Source organism: Sceloporus occidentalis, unplaced genomic scaffold, assembly GCF_023333645.1.
Source record: "Sceloporus occidentalis isolate IW3139 unplaced genomic scaffold, rSceOcc1.0.p SCAF_9, whole genome shotgun sequence".
NCBI classification, from domain to species: domain Eukaryota; kingdom Metazoa; phylum Chordata; class Lepidosauria; order Squamata; family Phrynosomatidae; genus Sceloporus; species Sceloporus occidentalis.
In genome coordinates, this window is record NW_028316989.1 from 25022518 (window position 1) to 25040312 (window position 17795).

The window sequence follows — 17795 nt, forward strand, 5'->3', positions numbered from 1 at the left end:
AAACACTGCCTGCCCAGATCCTTTTTGGGAGACTCTTTGGCCGCAGACGCTGGGCCTTCCTTAGGACTCCACATTTGCCTCTGAGCCAGAAAAACGACTTCAGAAAAAGAAGAACGGGGAAAATTTCTGGTATAAGCAAAGTTATCTCGTTTATCACATTCAGGTGAAACGTTGTCTATTCAAACACATCCAAGGCTTTATTTTGTTTTATTGGAATAATTGAAATCTTGTAAAGAGAATAGCATATGCCCTTCTATTTAACAACAACAACAACAACAACAAAAAGGTTACAGTTGAAAGTTTATTGTTAAAAGCTAAAAGCCATCAAGGTTACAGATGAAAGAACACTCTTTTTGGAAAAGGGAAAAATGTCTGAAGGGAGCTTTTCCTGGCCGGTCGTATGGCGACACCAGTTACAACTTTCCTTTGCTGAAGTATAGCTGAAGTCTGACTTCTGTGCTACTTCTTCCATTTGAAGCAAAGAGAAAGCTGATTCAGTGCAACTGGTTTTTAACATCCTGTTTCACTAAAAAGGCTGGATATGAGGCACAGGCAACTTTTGCCATGTACTTGTGACTGATGGAAAAACGAAAGGTTTCACAAAACAGAAAAAGCTGAGCTGAGCAATTGTTCCTCTGTTCCTCTGAGCATCAGGGGAACTTGACTTCTTAGTAGAATGACTAGATGCTTGTATTTAACTCATTAGACTGAACAAGTGACTGAAGTACAGCAGCCCAGAGAACTAGGAATAAATGCATATCTATGGTGTGGAAAGTTTTCCATGGAAAAATAGAGCATCAGGAAATTTCCCAAAAGAAAAATCCCCAATTCCTGAGCAGGTTGCTTGCCTTTGGAGATGTAAAAAATTGCTCATTTTGTTCTTATGTACATAAACAAATAATTTCAAAAAGTATTTCTCCACCACTCAGAAACATTATGCGTCCCCCTCCCCTCCCCTTTTTTTGCAACACGTTCACATTTAAGGATCACTCTGCATAGAAAGCATTGCATTTTGCACAAAGTAGTCTGTTTCCAATTTTATTTTATTTGCAAAAGCCCAAGAAGTTCTGAAATGCAAAATACCTAATTGAGGATGATCATTTTCTTGCTGGGGAGGGGCACTTCAGTGTGTCAAGTACCCTTTTGGCTCTCTTCATCTTGAACTCGGTCCCCAGAGCTACTCTTGCGCAAGCATTGTGGCCCGGCAAGAACAGGATAAACATTAATGAGGAGGAACACACAGAACTACTCTTTTAAGAGAGCTGCCCTGGGATTTATGTACTGGATTTACCAATGGCTGAGCGTCCTCCTCACCTCTCCCTTCTTGCCAAGTCAACTGGGTGCATCTGAACTCCTTTTGCAGCAATGGAAGTATAATGAGGACAAAGGAAAAAGTGGGAGATGGGAAGAGAAACCAGGGTATTTTAAAAGTAGGACCAAAAAAAAAATGGGGCAGAAGAGTAACCTGGTCTGTGACCGCCAAGTTGGACAGTTGGAGAGTCTTGTTCTAGAGCAGCGGCTCCCAAACTTTGCCACTCCTGATGTTTTTGACTTCAGCTCCCAGAATTCCTGACTGTTAAACAAGCTGACTGGGGCTTCTGGGAACTGAAGTCCAAAACATCTGGAGGACCAGAATTTGGGAACCCTTGTTCTAGGGCATGGGGCTGCCCAGGACAGAGAGGGCAAGTGGGCAAGGGAGAGAGGAGCAGGTTGCATTGCCACTGGCGATTCTCCAGGCCTTTGTGGCTAAGGTAAAGGGCACTGAGGAGTAAGAACTCTGTTGGCCATGAGCAAGAGCAGGTCCCTAAACCACCTTTAAGCACAGGCTGTGAGCCAATGTAGCAGGAATATCTTCCCCGCACCCAAGGAGCATAGGAGACTCTGGCTCTCGAGAAGGTGGCATCTGGCTCATTGGGCGAGGCTGGCTCCTACTCCATCTTGCTGGGCCACCGTCTCGGCCTAAGCAGAGTCTGGGGCTTCCTCTCGGAGCCATTGGCCATTGGCTACTTGGGGAGAAGGTGAGGAGGGAGCAGGGGAGCCTGAAGATGGGGCCAAGAGATTCATGGCGCAGGGAGAGGCTGGGTGCCGGCCAATGGAGACGGTGGTCTCTGTGGTGCTCTCTGTCCCCCGTGAGCCAAGGATTCCCTGCAAGGTGTTTTGGCTCAGGCAGCCCAAGTCATGCAGGACCCGGCAAGCGTCATGGCGGTACCTGACGCCCACAAAAGCGTAGAGGATGGGGTTGAGGCAGCAGTGGCTGAAGCCCAGCAGCTCTGTCACCACGATGGCCTTGCCCAGCCCCTGCCCTTGCATGCACCTCCTGGCCTCCAGCTTGGTGAGCGTGTCCCAGAAGATGACCACGTGGAAGGGAGTCCAGCAGAGCAGGAAGACGCAGGTGACCAGAATGGCCACTTTGACGGCCTTCTGCTGCTGGAGGCGCTGGGAGCGGCAGAGGGCCCTCACGATGGCTGTGTAGCAAAAGCCCATGACTGCCGAGGGCAGGAAGAAGCCCACAATGTGGTAGAGGAAGCGTGTCGCCAGCCACGCATTGATGCCGTGGTCCCCATACTTCTTGAAGTAGCAGATAGTAAGGTTGCTGCTCTCTGCCCAGACCTCGGTGAAGAGCAGGTCAGGCATGGTCAGGAGCAAGGAGAGGGCCCACACCGCCAGGCAGGTCACATGGATGGAGAGGGACCGCTGCCTCTGGAAGGTCCGCAGTGCGTGGACGACGGCCAGGTAGCGGTCCACGCTGACGCAGCTCAGCAAGAGGCTGCTGCTGTAGAAGTTGATCCTGTTGGTGGCACTGAGGACTTTGCAAAGAAAGGTGCCGAAGACCCAGCCAGCCAGGCTCTCCGCCACGCCAAAGGGAAAGGTCAGCACGAGGAGGAGGTTGGCCAGAGCCAAGTGGAGGAGGAAGACCTCCGTGGAGCTCCTGGTGCGCCGGTAGCCCCACAGGATCACCATTACCAGCAGGTTGCCCAGGCCCCCCAGCAGGAAGACCAGCAGGTAGACAACCGGCACCAGGACCTTAGCTGAATGGTCTGCAGGGCTGCCCTCCATTTCCGGGCAAAGGTAGTCGGAGCCATTCCATTCACTGTCTGACTCACTGTAGTTGTAGGTCTGTGGAAGGAGCCAAAAGAGAGAATGAGAAAGAATCAGATGGTACTGCCAGACAGCATAGGAATGGACCAATGGGATCAACCTCAACAACACGTTGCTCTGTGCGGTGCTCTTTGTGTTGCGATCCAATCACTTCACTGCACCCACTCCCCATTTTCTGTTCCCCGTCTCCCAAGAAACCTGTCAGCATTCTGCACTCATTGGTCCCCAGCCACGACTCCATTGAAGTCATGTTTTTCATCGTTGTCTGTCCGTGGGCACTCTCACATCCGTCCCATGGGACATTTGTCAAAGCCATCAGAGAGCGATCACTGCCTTTTAAAAAAAAAAATCATCTCTGTGCTTTTTTCCAGCCTCTCCTCATTCCCCAGAAAATGACTGAAGTCTCGGCATTTTTAACCTCTGTGCCTTCTTTCCAGGCACTGCTTCTCCCTTCTTGTTCCTGGCTGGTTTTCATGTTTCTCAGCCTTCCATACACATTACACACACACAGTTACATTCATTCCTTACATACAAATTATCTCCAAAATTAGCACAGGAGTAAAGAAGTCCTAAAGTGGGCTCTTAATGTGCCCAAGCACAGCTTCTCCTCTATCTAGTTTTAGCCTAATCTTCAGTTTAATTCTCTTGCTTTCCACCAATAACCTCTCTATCCTTCTGTAACCTACTTTTATCCTTCCCAGATTTCTCTTCTTATCTTCATTTCCTCGCTACTTCCTATTTCCTTTCCTACCCTCTTCACACCTCCAATTTTTATCTTTCTTCACCCTTCTTTTATTCTTCCTTATTACTTACCCATACTCAAACCCTATGTTTTTAAAGTTTTTATACTGTCTTTATACTGTAATTTTATACTATTTTAAACCTAATGTGATTCTTACATTTTGTAAATGGTGTCTTCTTTTATTGGCCTGTGAATGTAAATAAATTTCTGCTCTATCTGCTGCAAATTTGTAGACAAGCCACACTCCACAACAACATTTTCCCAAATTATGTCCCCTGTTTTAATTTCGAAGCCATCTTAGTCTGGTTCTGCAGAGCGGGCAGGAGATAAATAAAGCTAATAGGAACAACGGTGACAACTGGGCAGCAAGCCTTTTCCGCTGAGTGTGCCCTTGGCGTGCGCTGTGGGCCACATGTGTGAGCCTTTGGGAAAGGAAAGTGAAAAAGGGAAGCCTCGAAAGGGCTCTTCTAGAAGGAAAGGGGACGTCCCTGTGGCTTTCCCAGCTTCTCCATATCCACTGACACTGTTCTGTTTGTAGTGATTTCTTGCCTCTGCACTAGCAGGGCTTTTCCAAAGGCCTTTGCTTGGGATTTGCTGAGTTGGTTGCATGGTTTGAAAGGCAACATTTCTCTGATTTTAAAAAAATGTTTTAGAGTCATAGCCAAACAGTGCTAGTACTTTCTCTGAAGATGCCAAAGCCACAGATGCTGCTGGTGAAACGTCAGGAATAAACTCTTCTAGAATATGGCCACATAGCCCCCAAAACCCACAAAAACTATGGATGCCGGCCTTGAAAGTCTTAGACTTCACAATGCTAGTGCTATTTCACTTGATGCACTGATGCTCTACAATTTTTTTTTTAATTAAGAAGAAAGGAGAAGAGAAGGGAAACTATTTGTGCCGATACCTCTTGGAAAAAGCCTTTGCTTTGACCTGGGCTTTACTCTATGTGAGGTGTTTTGTGAGTGAACTACTATAGCTGATAACACCACAGACCCCGATTGCTCATATTTGACCTCCCTATTTAGCCCTTGAGTCCAAGTGGGGCAGACTGATTCAAGCCCTGCCTGGCACTCATCTTTCAAAACTAAAGGGTTGGGGGGAAAAACCCTTGGGTTTTTTTTCCGCTTGCAATGCCCCAGTGCACTTTTTTGGGTAGTTTTTAACTACACATGAAGTGAAACCTTTGCAATTTGTAACCTCAAACACCTGTTGATTAGCAAAATCTGAAGCGAGAAACTTTCTTCCCTAAAGGATGTTGTGGTTTTGGCTGAAGAAACTGGGCTGAGGCCTTGGGTTGTCCATCTGCTCAGAGAGAGAAAGAGAGCGCTTTGGCTTTTAGATGAAGGAATGCCGTCGAGATGAACCCCTCAACACAAAACAATTCACCTGCAACACTTTGGGGGTTTTAAATCCCAGAGAAAACTGCATGAAAGCCTTGCTGCACTAATATTCTTCCTTGTTACCAAGTTTGGTTTTATATAAATTTTGGGTGCCAAGCGATCAAAAATCATGACCCCTGACTGACCCCATCGCAAGCCTCCATTATCTCAAAGGCAAGCTGACCACGTAGCCAGCAAGCTTGCTAGGCTTGGTCACAAGGAAAAAAGTAGAATTTAAACCTTAAACAAGCAGTTTTGGGAGTTGCCCTACAAGTTTCGCAGGCTGCCCAAAGAAGAGAGGACAATAGAAGCAGCCTCTCTCCTAATGAGCGAGTGATTGTCTTAACAGCTCTGCCATCTAGATATTTGTCTTCCCCTGAAAAGTGCCAGACCTCTTCTTTGTGTATCCATTGTGTAAGTTTCAGCTTAGACAAAAGATAGCCATCAAGACCTTTTTCGCCAGGTAGCCATAGCCTGAGGATACGTTCAGGGGTATAAAAGAACCCCGATTCTAGCCCTCATCGGGCTTGTAGAGCAGACGTTCCGAGCCTGATTCCAAGATGGGCTTGTTGAGCTTTGAGTTCCAAACTTGAAATCTTGCTTGTAGAGCTGCCGCTCCAGGCTTGAGTTCCCCGAGCCTTGCGCTCTGCTGAAATCACTTGGGCGAAGCCAAAGCCCTCTCTCTCGGGCCTCTAGTTAGCTTTGCCTGCCGGAACTCAGCTCCTAGCCACCGTGGTCGCCGCTTTCTTTACCCGTTCTCGCGGCCATGTCTCACCATCCCCCATCACTTGCATCCATCACATTGGAGAAGACTCCTAAGGTAAATATCCAAAGTTGCCTCTATCCTTTCTCCTTTACTCCCAGACTCTCCCCCTCCCTTGCTTTAGCATTGAATGTGTGTGTGCGTGTGTGATCCCTTTTGTTGTGTGGCTTTAATAAATGTTTATATTTTAATTGGCATTGGAGTCTCTGTTTCTTGGGGTTGGACTAGATGACCTCTGGTATACACATAGGGACACGATCCCACTGTGTGCGTTGTTAGGACACGCCTCTCGTAAATTCCCCTAATTCGATCCTTCCTAACTGTTGGTAAACCCATTTTTGACCTGGAAATTAATAATGTCAGGGGTTGGACCTGATAGCCCTTGAGGTCTCCTCCAACTCCATGATTCTCCAAAAATACCCTGGGACTTCACCAGAAGGCGTTTTTACGAATCAAGATGACTTTGGCGCACGGCTTTGCAGTAAACCAGGCTCCCAGTTAGTGCTTTTTTGTAAGGCAAAGAAACCTTTAGAAATGATGACAGGCAAGGAGCCTTGCAGGCACCAAGAAAGGGTGCCTGAGTGGAGCCTCTCTATGCAGAGAATTGTGGAGTTGGAAGAGACACCCAAAAGGGCCCTGATCCAGTCCAACCCCTTTCTTCTGCCATGCAGGAACTCTCAACCAAAGCATCCCCATTGACAGATGGCCATCCAGCCTCTGTTTAAAGACCTCCAAGGAAGGAGGCTCCACCAAAATCTCCAACTGCTCCATTGTCCAACAGCTTTTTCTGTCAGCAAGTTCCTCCTAATGTTGAAGTGGAATCTCTTTTCCTGGAGCTTGCATCCATTGTTCCATTGTGTCCTAGTCTCTGGAGCAGCAGAAAACAAGCTTGCTCAATATGACATCTCTTCAAATATTTAAACAGAGCTATCATATCATCCCTTAACCTTCTCTTCTCCAGGCTAAACATCCCCAGCTCCCTAAGTATTTTCTCATAATAAGGCATGACTTCCAGACCTTCCACCCCTTTGGACACATGGCTCCAGTTTCTTTACATCTTTTTTGAATTGTGTTGCCCTGAATTGGATTATTCCAAGTGACCAAATCAGAATACAGTGGCACTATTCCTTCCCTCATTCAAGACTATACTTCTATTGCCCAGAATTGCATTGGCCTTGACTCATGTTCAACTACTAGGACCACAATTTTGCTAATGTGCTTTTATATTGTGGGCCACCTTGGGTCCCTTTTTTGGGAGAAAGGCAGCATAAAAATAAATAAATAAATAATAAAACTTTATTTATATACCACTTTTACAACAGGATCAAAGCGGTTTACAGATTTAATCAAAGGACATACATCACATCATGCCTCAATACAATTATAAATCTCAAGTACAAATCCAATAAAACTTTTAAAAACATCGTATGAAACAATCTTAAAAATATCTTGGTCGCAGGTTAAACATCTTGAGGTAAACTTCTGTTAGGGAATAACTTTCTCTATAAAGAGTCAGGAGGGTATGCTAGCCGGAAGAGATGGGTTTTCAACGCCTTGCTAAAGACATTCAAAGTGGAACTAAGTCGGATCTCTTCCGGCAGTTTATTCCAACACGTCGGAGCTATCGCTTTTAGATTGTAAGCCTGCGGGCAGGTAACCGTCTATTATCCCCTCTCTTGTAAACCGCTCGGATTCCCAGTGATTGGGCGGTATATAAATAAAACCTATTATTATTATTATTATTATTATTATTATTATTATTATGCTCTTTGGTGAGTTGCTGCCAATCTCACCTTGGAGTACTCGAGTAAGTACTTCCCTGTTGTTCTGAGAGTGCGGGGCAGATTGTGTAGGGAGAGGAGTTCCCTCAAGTAACTTGGGCCCAAGCCATATAGGGCTTTATAGGTAATAACCAACACTTTGTATTGAGCCTGGAAGCTAACTGGCAGCCTGTGAAGAGATCTTAATACAGATATTATATGGTCTGACCTTGGAGTTCCAGTGACCAATCTGGCTGCAATGTTTTGAACTAACTGAAACTTCTGAACCTGATACAAAGGTAGCCCCATGTAGAGACAAGAATCTATTGTGGTCATTTTTAATTTTGATGCTGTCCTCTGGGCTATCCTTCCGAATTTGGTGTCCTGGGCAAATTTGATAAGCCTGCCCTCTCTTCTTTCATCCAAGTCGTTGATAAAGACGTTGGATAGCAAACTGGGCCCTGGACAGAGCCCCACTGGCCACTTCTCTCCAGGATGAACCAATTACAAATGCACCTAACAATGTGAATGTGTGTGAAAAATTGAAACTGTCTCCCATTTTTCTCCCCAAAAGGGCACTGAGGTGGCTAATGTACCCAAATGTAAGGTATGTGTCCTTTCAAAGTATGATTCGGACCAGATCCGATGATGCTTCTAATAAGTGTGCAGACATGCAAACCCTTCATTACATATTGATCCTGGCTCCATGGGGGACTAGTCCTCGGGAGATGTCATATTATCTGAAAATAAAAAGGTTTTTTTTTATTTTTGATAGTGTTGTTTCGAAGTGAAGCCTTTCTCAGTTCTCCTTTCAGCCCACTTCCTGGTGCTGCTGCCAGCAAAGATGGTTTACTGATGCTTGGCCTTCAAAATCCGAGTGAAGGCAATGTATTAGTCAGCATGCTACTTTCATGTTTTATTTTTGCATGATTTTGTTTGAACACTGATGCCCTTAGCATGCAGAAAGTAGATGGCTTTCTTGCCTCACCCAGATTCATACCCAGCTGCACGAATGCTTTTCAAATGTTCAATTCCTCCCCGCCTCCGTTTTTTTCTCCTCCAATCTCCAAATTTCTAGCATTGCACTAATTTAAAGCTCCAGACGAACATAATGAACCTTATCGCACTCACAGTTTTCCCGTTCCATTCCTGTTAACAAGGCGAACAGATCAGGAAATGGGCTGACGACGAACGGTATCACATTAAGTCTTCTTAGCGTTATGTGAACGTGAAAAGAACGATCGCTATCGCACACCGCTAACGGAGAAAATGACCTGTTGTCGTTTTTGGACCTCGCTGTGAACGGATATCATCGCACAGCCAGGTCCCATCCCAATGACGTCCTGACCATCCCCTGTCTTTGCGCATGCGCAGTTTACATTTATTCTTGGGTTTAGTGGATAATTAAGGCATACCTATCTTTGTGTTGCCATAATTGTCCTCTATTGCCAGGGATAAAATGTAGGACAAAATGTAGAACAAACTGTAGGACAAATACAGCACAAAACTAAGCCCAAAATGTAGGACGTTTCAGAAAAAGGTCCAACATTTTTGGCTTACTTTTGTCCTACATTGTCCTACAGTTTGGTCTAAAATTTGTCCTACATTTTCTCAATGGTAAAAGAGGACAATTATTCCAAACCTACCATACCTACCTGAAATCTTTTTCTGGTATCAAACACTGTTTCCTGCTTTATTTTTCATATAGAGACATGTCTAGATGTTCTATAATTTTGAGGAATGAAAGTCGTTAAAACATCTTGCAAACCTGGTAAAGGAAAGATATCATGATGGCCCATCATACCTGTAGGGATTGGACAGGGATGCAATTGGAACGCCTAGGATATCGCACACAGAGGATTTTCCGTTCTCATAACGTTTACTTGGTGAGGGAGGACGGAAGAGAATCGTCGGGGACATTTTACGTGAACGGAACGGAACAGGAATCCATTGCAAACATCTCGGTAACGAGGCTATGCAATAAAATCCGTTCCGTTCTGTTACCATTGAGACCTCGGAACGTTTACAAACATGTGTGCGATAAACTCCTTAGTGATAGAGTTTGGGCATTCCAAAAACATTGGCAAACAAAGTGATCAAGTAAATGCAAACTAGGGTTGCCATAACCCGGCGGCCCCTGTGACAATCACGATTTTTGAGGGCCCCTCCCAGTCCCGGTCCCGTTTGGGTCCCCACCCGTGCCTTGTTCCCGGTTTGGGGTCCCGCTCCAGCCATTGCCGCTGCCGCTAATGCAGCTGCTGCGGCGTCAACCCACCTCCTCCTCCGGCTCCGCTTTCCACCTCTTCCTCGGCGGCAGAAGCGCCGCCGCTACCGCGCCCCCACTGTGAGGGCTTGCGCGCCGCCCAGGCCTCAGCAGGGGCTAGTGGCAGCGTGCGCGCCTGCCCCACTTCCCTCCGCGCGTGCGCGCCTGCCTGCCCCACTTCCCTCCACGCGAGCGCGCCTGCCCCGGTTCCCTCCGCGCCCGCGCACCTGCCCTGCTTCCCTCTGCACGCGCGCGCCAGCCATCATAAGAAGGAGGAAGGGGGAGAGGAGGAGGAGGAGGAAGGAGCCGGAGGAAGGGTGCCTGAAGGCCAGGGCAGAATTGGGCCAGAGGAGGAGGAGGAGGAGGAGGAAAGCTGAGTCAGTGGCCATTAGGTCTGCCTTGGTATTTTGGGGTTTTTAAATTATATTTAAAAATATAAAATACTTATTTTATTTAATTTTTTAATTTTTATTATTGCTTGTTTTTGTTTTATTTTATTAATTTTTATTATTGCTTGTTTTTGTTTTATTTCATTAATTTTTATTATTGCCTGTTTTTGTTTTATTTTATTAATTTTATTATTGCTTGTTTTTGTTTTATTTTATTAATTTTTATTATTGCTTGTTTTTTATTTTATTACATTAATTTTTATTATCAAATATATACACCCCTGCCTTGTTTTTTATTTATTTTTTCATTATTTTTTATTATTAAATATATGCAAGTGCATTTTTTGTGTATTTATGGTGCTTTGAATGCTAACAAGTCTGCCTTTCTTGGCCAATTATAGTGGTGATGATGATGATGATGATGATGATGATGATGGTGGTGATGGTGATATTGATATCAACAAGCCTCTGAGGCACGGCCAATGTAACTTGCTGTGATTTTTACAAACTCATGCACAGTGAAGAAAAACCACAGTCCCTTGCCCAAGTACATACTTCTGAGAAGTAAAGTTGAACCCGAGGGCAAGTACATTTCTGCCATCTGTCTAAGAATAATGCCAAAATGTCCTCCATTTTGATCATGCCTAAAAACATGCATTTATATTAACATTTTTTAAAAAAAAACCTCAATTTTTTGCGCGTCCTCCATTTTTATAAAAATGTGTCCTACATTTGAAAATGTTGCCCTACATTTGTCCTACATTTGTCCCGGTTTGGAGGTCCTCACTTATGGCAACCCTAATGCAAACACAACAAACAGAATTCTTTTCAGTGTGAACAATTTTCAGTTCTTGCTCTCTGCAGAGTTAGAAATTTGGGGTTTGAAGGAAATCTTCAAACCTTCGGCCTGCGAGGGAGTGAACAGGCAGGCCCAGCGCCATCAGGGCTAGCCTGAAGATAGAGAGCGCTCTCTCCATGATAACTGTCAATCTTCAGCCTGCGAGGGAGTGTACAGGCAGGCCCAGTTCCATCAGAGCTAGCCTGAAGAGGAAGAGCCCTCTCTACATGATAACTGTCATCCTTCGACCTGCGAGGGAGTGAACAGGCAGGCCCAGCTCCACCAGGGCTAGTCTGAAGATAGAGAGCCCTCCCTCCATGATAACTGTTATCCTTCGGCCTGCGTCAAGGGAGTGACCAGGCAGGCCTAGCTCCACCAGGGCTAGCCTGAAGATAGAGAGCCCTCCCTCCAGTCCATCTGCCTTGGTCCAGGCCTCAAAGGGAGAGAAGAACCACTGGACCTCATCCCCTTTCCCTCCACCATTCCCTTCTCCTTTTGTGTCATGTCTTTTAGATTGTAAGCTTGAGGGCAGGGAACCGTCTAATTAAAAATAATGATTGTAAGCCGCTCTGAGAGCCATTAGGGCTGAAGGGCGGGATAAAAATACCTTAAATAAATAAATAAATAAATAATAAAAAATTTATGCAGAATTCTTATTTGTGGACAAAACTGCCCCCCTCCATAGCTACAGCCTTCATGTCAGTCACAAAATCCAAGTCTTGCCCTTTCTGAACACTGGTTTCCAGTCTTTTCTCCAGTGTTAGGGGCTTTGATTGTTATATTACAGAAAAGCAGGGTACAAATAAAAATTGTATTATTTTATTATTTATTATTATTAAACTCTGTAATGTTTTACAGCTGTGACCAAGACCAGGGTTTCAAGAGCTGAAGGGAAGAATGGCCTGAAAGGCAGGGACCTAGATGTATGAAGCCTTTGAGGTGAGAAGATGGAGTCAGGATTCACTCATTCTGTCACCGGAAAAAGGAAAACCCTTCATTTCCATGTGTATGCCTATACATTCTTTTATTTATGGTTTATTAGGGGGACTTCTGTTAATGTGGTGTGTTTTAAGTTCCTTCATTTTATGGTCTGGCTTCCAAACCACATAAGCCACCTCTGCTAAGACAGTGGCAACTGACCCTCCGGAAGCGGCTGACCTTCTCGGTCTCTAGCCATGTAAGAAACTGGACAATGCTGGGCATTTGGCAGCCGGGCAATGACCCACTTTGGTCTACAGGTGACCACCTCCGTTGCAGATCAGAAAGGGAGACCCTGCCTGCTCCTGCCATTCTGTTTGCAAAATGGATGGATTTTGAGACCGTGCTGAGAGTTCGCTCCTATCTTTCTGCCCTGGCAGCTTCATAGTGGCTCATTCGTTCCTCATACAAATGGCAACAAATTAAGGAACCCTCCAGAATAACCTCAGCAAATGGTCTAAGGACCAAGAAACACTGATAACAAGGACTGCAGCACAAGAGGAGGATGAAATGTGCAGCAAAGAAAGAACGGCCACGGTGAAATTCAACACAGAGAAATGTAAGGTACTGCACTTCGGGCAGGCTGAATGAAACTAGGTGTGAAAGACATCTGGGAGTCCAAGTAGACCACAAATTGAACATGAGTCAAGAATGCGATGCGGCAGCTAACAAGGCCAATGCAGTATAATGTCTAGGACAAGGGAAGGAATAATGCCACTCTATTCTGCTTTGGTCAGGCCCCACCTGGAATATTGTGTCCAGTTCTGGGCAAAACAATTAAAAAAGGACATTGAGAAACTGGAGCCATGTGTCCAAAGGAGGGCGGCCAAAATGGTGAAGGGTCTGGAAACCATGAAGCCCTCTGAGGAAAGACTTAGGGAGCTGGGGATGTTTAGCCTGGAGAAGAGAAGGTTAAGGGGTGATATGATGGCCTTGTTTAAATACTTGAAGGGATGTCATACTGAGGAGGGAGCAAGTTTGTTTTCTGCTGCTCTAGAGAATAGGACCCAGAACAAAGGATGCGAGTTAGAGGAAAAGAGATTCCAGCTCAACATTAGGAGGAACTTCCTGACAGTAAGGGCGGTTCGACAGTGGAACACACTCCCTCGGAGAATAGTGGAGTCTCCTTCCTTAGAGGTCTTTAAGCAGAGGCTGGATGGCCATCTGTCAATGGGGATGTTTTGATTGAGAGTTCTTGCATGGCAGAAGGGGATTGGACTGGGTGGTCCTTCTTAGGGTCTCTTCCAACTCTATGATTCTATGATTCTTCTGTCCCATCAGTCTGAAACACGTTCATAACCCACAGCGATTGTAAAGTCGAAGGCTTTCATGGCTGGCATCCATAGTTTTTTGTGGGTTTTTCGGATTATGTGGCCATGTTCCAGAAAAGTTTCTTCCTGACGTTTTGCCAGCATCTGTGGCTGGCATCGAAGATGCCAGGCACTGATGCTGGCGAAACGTCAGGAAGAAACTTTTCTGGAACATGGCCACATAGCCCGAAAACCCACAAAAAACCCACAGCGACTGTCTGTGCAGCCAGTCCATTGCCCCATAGATCAGGGCTGAGAACAGTGGGGCCCTCCAGATGGCTACTGAACTGGAACTCCCAGCAGCCCAATGTTGGGAAGAGCATGGGACTTGCAATCCAACGACATCATGTGGCACCAACAAGTGATCCGTGGCTTTTTATTGGAGCCTTTGGGGGAATAATGTGATTTTAAATTGTTGTAGATATTAAAGTTGTTTTGAGCTGCATCCACACTGGAGAGATAACCCAGTTTGATATGGATTTAACTGCCCTGGCTCAAGGCTATGGAATTCTGGGAGTTGGAGTATGTTGTGGGGCTGTCAGAACTAGTTAAGATCAAGTATAATATTGGACATATCCAGTTATTTAATATTCACTTCATGTATTCAGCTCATATATGATCACTGTTGTATGTTTAATATATATATTGATCTAGATAGTTCTCTGTGTTGAAATATTGTATAGTGTTGGGGGTTGGGAAAGTAAGGTGGAATATTAAGGGTGAGGCTTGGCTTGTGGATGGGGCCCTGCTAAGGGGTTTGGAATGTGGGATAAACTGTAACGGTTCTTCAACTGTAAGGTGGCTGGTTGCCATGCTGATTGATTCCTGAATGGGGTTTTAAGTGGGAACTTTTCCTTGTGCCTTCAGATTCTGCAAAGACGTGCTTGTGGGTACTTCTGCTGTGCATCTTACAGTAAACTTTCTTGTTTTACATTAAGTTGGTTGTGGATCATTAGCTTGAGGTTCTCAATTCTCACATGGGCCTTCCTTCCTTAACCTCTGCTCCGCTCTGGGCCCACAACAAACTCCAACACCCAGAATTCCATAGCCTTGAGCCAGGATGGTGAAAAGCGGTGCCAAACCAAGTTATCTCTCCAATGTGGATGCAGCCTTAGCTGTTGTCTGGTTTGATATGCTTTTGTCTTTTTTTGGGAATCATTTTAATCTGGAAGAGTTTTAAATTGTTCATCTTGCATGCCCAGCCAGAGGTCCCTCGTTGAAGGAAGAAATCTAAACATTTCAGTGCATGAATGCCTAAAATAAAAGAAGCCAGGGGTGGGGGGAAGCGGTGCGCATCTCTCTCCCAGGGGACTGAGGCGTTCTGGTGCCCTGCCTTTGCCGGAAATCTCACAAAACTGTGAAGTACCGTCTAAACCACTTCTGCAGACAACCCTTTCCTGTTGTGCAGAAATGCCAGCCTCCTGCCACCCTCTGGTTTGAAAGGAGGTGCTACCTTCTCAGCCCCTTTGGGCATTGACCCCTAGATGAGAATCCTGTGCAAGGGGGCCTATATGGATATGTGTTTGTGCCTGTGCATGCATATGTTTACATGTATAGACAGATACATAGATACTTATATACATGCGCCCGAGTTATAACGCGACAATACTAATGTAATAAAAACGCTGAATGCTTATTCCCCCCCCCCCCCCGACACAAAAGGTTTCTGCTTTATCTCGTTCAGTGGAAAAATCGCTCCCCAGCCCCGGCGGTTGTCCTGAAAGGGGAAAGGGCCAACGGAAGGAGATGGGGGAAATTCCAGCACAGCATCATGGGAAATTTGTAATCTGGTAGTCTTCAGGAGAACCAGCGGATTGGATGTACACACCAGCCAAAGCAGCAGAGGTTTCGCACTGGCCATCAATACGGATCCCGTGAATCCACTAATTTTGCGGACTCGCAAAACGGAGGAGCCGGCTGCCTTCAGTTCAGAACCCCACCGTGAATGTGCATTGGCCAAAGCGTATTCGCGTTATATCGCATTGGTCAATACGTATTCTGAGCTCACAGGTGTGAAACATCAATGCGATATAACGCGAATACGCATCGACCAATGCGAACTGACCCTACTTCTGTGCCCTGTGTGGTAAGGTCCCATGACACTATGCTTCCCCAGACAATGCACCAGTTTTGGGAGACAAATGGACCTTGGATGGGAGGCCACCAAGAGAGAAGGCCAGGTGTCTAGCTAAGCAGTGCCCAGAGAAGAACCCGGCCTAAGGCCCTGGAAGACCCTGGCAATACTGTTCTGGGAGGGATCTTGAGGGTCCAGCCCATGGTACAGCAGCTGCAGGGTGGTTCCCAATGGCATTCATGGACACACCACCCATGCATAAGCAGGCATGTGCCTTTGGGCTGCCAGCTAATGCCAGCTGCACCTCTCTAAATGGCTGCCTTGGCACTTTTAGTTGAGCTGAACTGGGCAGGAGGATGCCAGCGCTCAGCCCTCAGCATTTTCAAGCCTCAAATCCTGATTGGTGAGTTCTGGCTCTCAAGACAAAGGAGACACTTCCCATCCCAAGGCACTGCCAGCGTGCGTTTTGCATTGGCACCAGCTCTGGGAGCACACCACCCAAAAACCACCAGAGAGGCCAAGGGGTACTTGAAGAGCTCATAGAGCACCTGAGGCTCAGGTAATAGCCTGGCTGTCCTTGGCCAAAGCAGCAGGAAGGCCTTTTGGAGCATCGGCAGGTGTTTGGGACACCTGCTGGCGCCTGTTCTTCCCTCTGTCCCTTTGGCTGGCTTTTGCCTGCTGTGGCACCCTTCTTTACCCATCCTGGCTGCTTGAGGCTGGTGCATTGGGAGAAGACTCTGCGCCCTGTGGCAGCTTGGAGCCATGGCATTTCCAGGGAGTGAGAAAGACTTCAGAGGTGGCACCAGGTGGCACCACTAATTCAACCGGGCAATGCCTCGAGTCCACCCAACGGAGCCCTTGGAGCTGAGGGTTAACGCCTTGTTGCAGGGGAGCCTCAAGCACCTGGCACCCAGCCCCTACCCACCCCAGTCCTAGGGCATACCAGCCTTCACCCTGCTGAAACACAGAGTCTTCATATATATATGTACACACACACACACACACACACACACACACACACACACACACACACAATCTTCCATTCTAAATAGTACAAACAGGTATTAAAGACAAACAAACACAGAGATATATATAAATCTAAAAACATATATAAACACAAACAAAACATAAATACTTCATTTTCCGTGCTTCTCTAAAGTATTACTTACTAGTAAATAAATTGTACCTTTTACTAGGTCACAGACAATAATAACTCTGTTGCATAGATCTTACTATTTTCGTTTCCGCAAGGGCTAACGTCAGTATCCACATAAAGGAATAACATAAAAGAATTATTTGTCTTTCTACTTAAACCTTCTAATTGTTGAATTCTGTTCTCTTGAATTCTGTTCTCTCTGGAACCATTCCCTCCCAAAAGAGGCTGCCTTTCTGGGACGCAGCCTCCAGCTTTGGGCTTCCACTTTCAAAGTGGGGCAAGCAGGGAATGCTCTGGGCCCTAAGAAATATTGTCCCTCCCTTCCTTGACCATAATCTTCCATTCCACTGTCGATTTTGTTGAACCTGTTTTTATCGGAATTTATAGTTCAATTTTTATTGTAAATTATTATTGTAATTTGTATTTTACTGGGTTGTGATCCCGCCTCAACCACCTGGGAGAGGCAAGAATTATTATTATTATTATTATTATTACTAGACCCTCATGGAGCAGAATCCCCAGAGGGACCTGCCAGCCCCACAAGACAGACTGAATCCTTCCACTTTATCTCTAGCAGGGCCCAGGTTGCCTTTGGGGTGTGCCAACCCCACTGCCCTTCGCCCTGCCTCCGTTGCCCCAAACTCACCCAGTTCATCAGGGACTCCATGCTGTCGTCACCCATGGCCTGGGTGCCGTCACTCTGTGTCTTCTTGAAGGACTTGGCCAAACGAGAGGATAACTCAAATGAATCATAAGAGAGGGCCACACCTCAGAGCATTTGCAAGGCAAAGGCAGCGTCCTCCTCGCCCCAAGAGGATGGAGGAGTGCTTTAAAAGGGTATGTAAAAACTGACTTTCTTCTTGTCACAAAAAATAGGGCAAAGGTCTAGGCTGGCTTCACCCAGCATCACTCTCAGTCCCCCCAATGTGAAGGTTTCATGTGTTTGTTTGTTGTTGTTATGTGCTGTTATCCAAAATGCAAGGGTCCAGACTTCAATAGGAGAATGTATTTAGCTCAACAAAACCAGCCAGAGGGCTTTGG

At 46.0% G+C, this 17795-nt stretch overlaps 1 protein-coding gene across 1 annotated transcript; it reads right to left on the reverse strand.

Moving 5' to 3' along the window:
- Positions 1–298: 298 nt before the first annotated feature.
- On the reverse strand, positions 299–17471 carry LOC149307050 (C-X-C chemokine receptor type 5-like). Its single transcript, XM_089537870.1, has 2 exons — positions 17401–17471; positions 299–3117 (listed from the first exon to the last, which is right to left on the reverse strand). Exons 1-2 carry the CDS (start codon positions 17434–17436, stop codon positions 1960–1962), a joined length of 1194 nt encoding a protein of 397 aa, XP_089393996.1. The 5' UTR covers positions 17437–17471; the 3' UTR covers positions 299–1959.
- Between the last annotated feature and the right edge of the window lie 324 nt (positions 17472–17795).

Coding starts and splice junctions, on each gene's coding strand:
- LOC149307050 (XM_089537870.1), bottom strand. CDS start 17,436: ATGGGTGACGACAGCATGGAGTCCCTGATGAACTGG. Junction 3,118..17,400: donor TGGAGTCCCTGATGAACTGG/GTGAGTTTGGGG, acceptor CTCCTTCCACAG/ACCTACAACTACAGTGAGTC.